This window comes from Elephantulus edwardii, unplaced genomic scaffold (assembly GCF_000299155.1).
Source record: "Elephantulus edwardii isolate Elephantulus edwardi_28Jun2011 unplaced genomic scaffold, EleEdw1.0 scaffold00055, whole genome shotgun sequence".
Taxonomy (NCBI): domain Eukaryota; kingdom Metazoa; phylum Chordata; class Mammalia; order Macroscelidea; family Macroscelididae; genus Elephantulus; species Elephantulus edwardii.
In genome coordinates this window covers 11,763,167-11,770,266 of record NW_006399805.1, presented here as the reverse complement: position 1 = coordinate 11,770,266, position 7,100 = coordinate 11,763,167, and the positions used below count along the sequence as shown (strand labels likewise).

General features: G+C 50.8%; 1 protein-coding gene across 1 annotated transcript in view; it reads right to left on the bottom strand.

Annotated features, from left to right (window-relative positions):
- Positions 1 to 271: 271 nt before the first annotated feature.
- The window catches only part of LOC102867692, a 32,903-nt gene continuing 26,074 nt past the window's right edge, over positions 272 to 7,100 (bottom strand). Inside the window, exons 5-9 of the mRNA XM_006887242.1 lie at positions 2,586 to 2,681; positions 2,003 to 2,493; positions 838 to 904; positions 429 to 716; positions 272 to 318 (exon numbers count right to left, since the gene is read on the bottom strand). Of these exons, the coding sequence (XP_006887304.1) occupies positions 272 to 318; positions 429 to 716; positions 838 to 904; positions 2,003 to 2,493; positions 2,586 to 2,681 (989 nt within the window). The remainder of the gene's footprint in view (positions 319 to 428; positions 717 to 837; positions 905 to 2,002; positions 2,494 to 2,585; positions 2,682 to 7,100) is intronic.

Below are 7,100 nucleotides of genomic sequence, written 5' to 3'. Positions count from 1 at the left end.
AGGAGAGGCGATATACAGTAACGGGGTGGTCAGATAGTGTGATGAATGAATTCCATTCATCAACATAATGAATGTTATAAGACAAAATGTGAATGAATATATCAACGTGGTTTGTAAACTTTTACTCAGTTAACATCAAGAAAATAAGAAAGATGAACAAATCATGACTTCAATGTGCGCTCTGATAGGCTGCCTTCTGTCGGCTTCAGTGGAGTCTGACAGTCTTGTGTCCGTGATCACGCTTCACTGTAACATCTTGCTTGTGGATTGGTCAGTGGGACCAGAAAACGGCTTTCTGTCTGATGACCAGCCGTGTACCTGCAGGCCAGGTGACCTCATGCTGTCATTTCTGATGTCACGATGTCCCCTCAAGGCAGTACTGCCTTTCTGTGCAGAGAGGAAGTGGCTGTGAGTCACTGTGTCCTTACTGCTTGCACACAGGTACACAGACGACTGGCTGGGGCTGGTGGACTCCAGGGTCAGGGGGAAGCTCTCCACTGTCTCCCTGGAGACATTGTACCCATCAGGGACATCCCCCTTCTCAGTACTGCCAGCACCATATGAGTAATGGATGAGGCGCAGCCCCAGAGCCGGGTCTCGTCGGTACCAGAACATCCTGTCGTGTTGTAGGTGCTGTACGCAGGTCAGCAGCACTTTCCTCCCGGGGCCTGTGAGCAGGTATCTGGGGCTCTGGGTGACCTGAGCGCCTGTGAGCCCTGGAAGGGGAGGGAGCAGAGGTGAGGAAGGAGATCTGGGAGGACTTGGTGGGAGGACAGCGGGTGTCCAGTGTGGGAACTGGGGACAAGGTCTGGGGGCACCCCCAGGACTGACCCTCACCCAGGAAAGAGCAGGTCAGGATGCAGAGGAACGTGTTCCCCATGGCAGCGTGGAGGGCGAATGGACCCTGTGCCCAGGATGGGGTGACTGTGACGTCACTGTCCCTGCCCACACCCCTGGCCCTCAGACATCTCCAGATGCTTGAGAACAAACCCCACATCTCTCTCCACAGATGCCTCCACCCTCTTCCACTGTGGCGAGGGAGGGGAGGGAAAGAGAATGCGGACGCATCAATGTGTGTGTGTGTGTGTGTGTGTGTGTGTCCTCCCTCTATGGTAACTGCTGGAGGGAGAGAACACGTCCAGGTGGAAAGGTGGGCAAGTCCGCAAGGCCAGGTCACGGAGTGTCTCGGAGGACTTGTGCACTGGTGATGGTAAGAACAGAGCTGCATTTGTGGAAAGGCACGGAAGGGCTTGAGTAGTGTGGTATGTGGAAATGGGCTGATAGCAAGGTGTGGGCAGGAGGTCCACCTGGGAGGGGTTGGTGCAGCGCGGATGGGAAGCAAGTTTTCCTGCCAGCACCGTTCTAGGTGGGCCAGCCACATGCCAAGAGGCTGAGGAAGGAACAGAGTGTGCAGGGCTCGGCCAGGGGTGAGGGGAAAGGAGAGGTCAGGGCTAGCGGTCAGGGGAAGAAGAGGTCAAGGCCAGGGGTGGGGAGGGGAAGAGAGGTCAAGGCCACAGGTGAAGGGAGAAAGAGAGGTCAGGATGGCGGGAGGGAGGAGAGGTCAGGGCCATAGGTGAAGAGGGAAGGAGAGGTCAGAATGGAGTGGGGGAAGGAGAGGTCAGGGCCAGAGGTGAGGGGGGAAGAAGAGGTCACGGCGATAGGTGAAGGGGGAAGGAGAGGTCAGAATGGAGTGGGGGAAGGAGAGGTCAGGGCCAGGGGTGAGGGGGAAAGGAGAGGTCAAGGTTGGGGTGAGGGGGAAGGAGCAATCAGGGAAGGCAAGGATGCCTCCCGTGTCAGGATGGCATCTCTGTGTGTAAGTCTTGCTGCATTTACTCAGAGGGAAGAACACGGTATCTCTACTCCAGAGGGTACTATGGCTCAACACCACAACCAGGGCTGAATCTGGACTGAGAGATGATTTGGAAACAGGATGCTGGGTCTGCCTGACTTGAGGGTGAACTGCACGTAGGGCTGCAGAGGTGGTGCGTCCGAGGCCACTGACCTTCTTCTGATTCTCCTTGAGTCCTGACTGCACGTTGGTGTCTCCCAGGCACTGGAGGCAACAGGACACCTTGCCTGGGGCTGCACTGGGATGCCATGGGGGGAAGGTCCCCCACTCCCCCCTGGGGCTCCCTGGGCGGGGTCTCTGCTCTGAGGAGCCCTTTGTGCATGGGGAGCAGCTGTCCCCATGGCACTGTGGCTTAGCTGCTGGGCACAGGTACAGAGCGGTCTGGTTGGGGACCGCAGACTCCAGGGTGAGCGGGAACTGCTCCCTCCTGTCTCGGGTCACCTGGTATCCATCGGGGAGCTCCCCCTTGTCCACAATATCCGCATCGGCTGAGTAATAGAGGAGGCGCAGCCCCCTGCCCAGGTCCTGCCGGTACCAGTACATGGTTTCATGGCCCAGGTCCTGTGAGCAGGCCACCGTTGGCGTCTGCCCGAGTTTGGCGATAACGTGTCTAGGAGTCTGGGTCACTCCGGTCTTTGCATGGCCTGGTGGGAGGGGTGGAAGCAGGGACACAGGCTCGACTCTGAGAGAGAGAGCAGAGTGGACCTCCCTGGCAGATACACCTGTCGTAGCTCACCTGTGCCCAGAAGACACAGGAGCGCGCAGGCCAGCAGTGGGGTGTGCATGGCAGAGCCCGGGTCGGGTCGCAGGCCCAGCACTGGGCGGGCTTGGGCTGCATCGGATCAGCGGATCAGCGACTGTGCTGGGGCTGAGGTTATCAGGAGAGACTGTCACTCTGCTTGGGGGCGGGGCTACATGGAGACAGGGTCCCTGGACCTGGTCCCTCAGTCTGTGACTTCACTGGAGAGGAGCAGGGCTCCCTGCTCCAAATGCTCCCTGCCTCGGCTCGGAACAGGGCTGCCCTTTGTCAGGGTTCTTTAGGCTCCAAATAGGAAGGCATGTGAGACCGTCAGCTAGGACAGTGGGCGCAGGGAACGGCCTCATTGTTCACCCCACACCTCCTTCTGTGGAATCTTGTCTGTGGGAGAGTGGCCACCATCTCTGTGTTGAAGGATTCCCAGAACTTCTTCCAGCTGTGTGGTGAGAAAGAGCTTCCGAAGCAGAAACTACCTTCCTAATGCACACCCAGTTCCCAGGTCCCTGGGTTTGCATACCATGGACTTCAAACAGAAGCCACACACCTCTCTTGGGAGAGGTGCAGACAAAATGCTCCTTAGGACCAAGAGTAGTGAAACTCCTTCTCACACATTTTGATCATGGTATCAGGAAAGGCTGGTTTTGGAGAAGGACATCATGCTTGGACAAGTGGAAGACCAGCAAAAGAGAGGAAGACCTTCAAGGGATAGAAGAAGTGGGAGGTAGACACCGGGGCTGCAGCCACGGCCACCTTCCTGTGTGCCACTGCTCACCTGTGAGAGCCCGGCTGCCGGGGTGTGCGCATTGAACTTTTCTCAGATCCACGATGTGGTGTTCAGTGTCATCCAATGTCATCTGAAATATGAGGATGCCTGGTGGCTCAGTGGTTAAGCTCTCAGGTGACCACCCATTCTCTGGGAGAGAGACGGGACAGCGTACTTCCAGGGAGACTATAGACCAGGAATCTGGCAGGTGATGCTTCTGGCCTCAGGCTCCCTCAGGTAGGTTACCTGTGCGTCTGGGTGTGTGGGTTGGTTTTTTCCTGGGCTCGTGCTAGTGCCCTCTAGTGGAACACGCCTGCCATCACAGAGCTTGTCCTTCACTCTGATCTGGACCAGAGGGACCTACGTGTCCCAGGAGAACTACGCTTCTTGGGCTTCTCAGTGGCTGGTGTTTGGAAGTCGGTATCTGCGAGTCATGAAGAAATTCTGTACCGGGTTATCCTTTGGGAAATCTATGATGAGTACGCCTCACCTGCTCCTGAGCCAGGACCATTCGGCCCAGGAGCCTGGAGCCCAAGCAGGTCAGACATGCATATCGGAGGGAATGTCGTGACTCTAGTGGCCTGGTCATAAGGAATTGTGCTGTCAACCTAAAGGCGTGTGGTTCAAATCTGCCAGCTGCTGGGTGGGAGAAAGGTGGGCGATCTCCTCTCCTTGATTTACTGATTCTGAAAACCTGCTTGAGGGTTAGCTAGAGCCGGTCCCCACGTGGTGACATACAGCATCCAGCAGTCCCCAGAGACCCCTCCACTGCAGGAAAGAGTTAAAGGGCTCGTAGGCATTAAAGAATGTGGTCAGCCAGCAATTCCACTCCTTGGAATAGACCCTGAGAATATGAGAGCTGAGGCACAAACTGAGATTTGTACACCAGTGTTCATAGCAGCATTATTCACCATCACAAGAACATGGAAACAGCCCAAATGTCCAACCACAAGTAAATGGATTGAGAAATTATGGTATATCCACACAATGGAATACTATGCAGCAGGCAGGAGCAATAATTGTAAATTATTACCTAACTTGGGAGGGACTGGAGAGCATTATGCAAAGTGAACTAACTCAGTCCCAGAAGAATAAATATTGTATAAGACCGTTATTGTAGAATGAGTATAAGGATACAGGAGGGATGGGAGAAGCTGGAAGCAGAGGGATGAGAATGTGCAGGGGGAGAGGGAGGGTAATCATGGGGTTGTACAATTTGATGGGTAGGGGGTGAGGGAAATTGAAAGAATTAGCTCAAATTTGTATTTGAATTTTGTAAATAAACTAGTAGAAAAATTTAAAAAAAAAAGGATGTGGTCAAGTTTCTATCCAAGTCATGTGACTGTTTAGCTGAAGAATTTTCCAGTTGCCCTTTTATAATATATAGTTTTTGATGTGATACTTTAAGCTCTTGGATTATTAGCAGATTATTTTGGAAGCAGGAGTGGCATCTACTTCCTGAAAAACATGCCTCTGGAAACTCTATGAACTTTGAGAAATGACAGTATTGAAAGGCTTTTTTGTTCATAGGGTCACTATGAGTTGTGCTCGACTCAACGGTGGTCAATAACAACACAACATTAAGGAAAGTACCGGCAGTGTCCATGGGCCTGTGGGCACTTCCTCCAAGCTTAGGGGTCCTTTCCGTGTTATCCCAGTGCCATTCGGGAGTGCAGTCCTCTTGTTATGAATGGAGTCCTTCATTCCCGCGGTGGCAGAACCCCTGTCTGCTTTCCCTTTGAGATACTCATGTCTTTTTTGGTCTTGTCCTTTCCTTCCCCTTGAACTCTGATTTCTTACAGGAGTAGAAAGGTGTGTGGTGGTGGAATCAGGGACACCCCCCCGCCCCAGCCCCAAATGAAACCAAACCCAAACATTTTCTGGATCTGATCTAATAACATAGCAACTTGGTCGATCAGAGAGTCTACCAGATGGACTTCGGTGTAGGCTAATACTGACCCACAGGCTCATAGTAGTTCTCTCTCTCTAGTTCAATTAATCTAATAAATGCTCTGAAAAATAAGCCCTTTTGGTGTGGAGAGGAAGGAAAAACATCTTAGGGAGACTGTGGGAAGCCAGTCACCTCTGTTGCACTGAAGATCAGAAGTCTCTGATGTGGCTTTCTGTTAACTTTATTCCAGGAGGATGTTTCCTCAAGCTTTAGGTCACCTGAGTATGTGGTGAAGCATTCTGTAGATAAACTGTGGGCACAGAGGTTCACAGATCTCTGCAGGTGCAGAAGACTCCAGAGGCAGGAAGAAACTCCCTCCTTTTTCCTGGTGACACTGTGTTCATCCCAGACGTCTGCTTGCCAGGGCTGCCGACCACAAGTGATGGTGACCACAATGCCAGCCTCTGCCCTGGGTCTCAGTCTAGCACATTCTATCAAGACCAAATCCTGAAGATATCCATGAAATCCTTCTTTCCTCTTCTCCCCTGGATACCTGGGTTCTGGATCACTTTACTGCCTATGAGAAAAGGTTGCAGATGGTGGAATTGGGGTGAAGCCTGTGAAAAAGAAAGTTTCCTGTGTTAGAATCTTAATCTCCCAGGTCTGTCTGTTTTTTGCGCTCCGTGATCTCACTCACTCCCAGAAGATACATTCGAGAGGGAATGGACCTATTTCCAGCTCCTGCAAGTCCATGGGTTGTGAAGCAGTGATGCTGCTTTCTCTGCTGATACCCACATGTCAGCATTGTCACCGTGGCGGACAGGTTTCAGAGGACCTTCTAGACTAAGGCAGATTAGAAAGAAAAGTCAAATGACCCACTTAAAAAAATTTTGTTTCCTATTGGTTTGATTTAAAAGTTCATGTACATTGTGTTTCAGACTAGCCTTCATTCACATTGTGTTTCATACAATCATTCCCATTCACTATGTTTTATAAAATTAATCATCATCGAACTATACCCAACATTATTGTGTCTTTCCAGATCCCTAATGGATAGTCCCTACTTACTTTACCCTCCCCTCCACCAACACACCTAATTGTGCAACCCTGTGAAATCCCCCTGCCCATCCTCACCTCTCTGCTGCCCCATCCCCACCTGGGATACTCATTCACATTTACCAGTTACCTATTTCTACAATAATGGTCTTATGTAGTATTTGTCCTTATGAAATTGAGTTATTTCACTCAGCATAATACTCTCCAGTCCCTCCCAAGTGAAGTAGTAATTTTCAAAATCACTGCTCCTGAGTGCTGCACAGTAGTCCATCATGTGAATTTGCCATAATTTCTTAATCCTTCTGACTGTGGCTGGATATTTGGGCTGTTTCCATGTTCTTGTGCTGGTGAATAACACTACAATAAATAGTGGTAAACAGATCTCCATTTGTGCCTCAGTTCTCATTTTCTTGGGGTATATTCCTAGTAGTGGAATAGCTGGATCATACAGAATTTCTATGTCCAGCTTTTTGAGGAAATGCCAAACTGCCTCCCAGAGTGGTTGTACCATTTTACAATCTCACCAACAGTGTATGAGAGTTCCCATCTCTCTACATCCTCTCCAACGTTTATTACTTGCTGTCCTGCTACTGGGATAAGATGGTATCTTACTATGTTTTTGATTTGCATCGCTCTTATTGCCAGTGATTTCTGAGCATTTTTTCATGTGTCTATTGGCCATTCAAATGTCTTCCTCTGTGAAAAGTTTTGCCACGTCTTTTGTCTATCTTGTAATTGGGTTATCAATCTTTTTCTTGTGTAGGTCTTGTAGTATTCTGTAAAC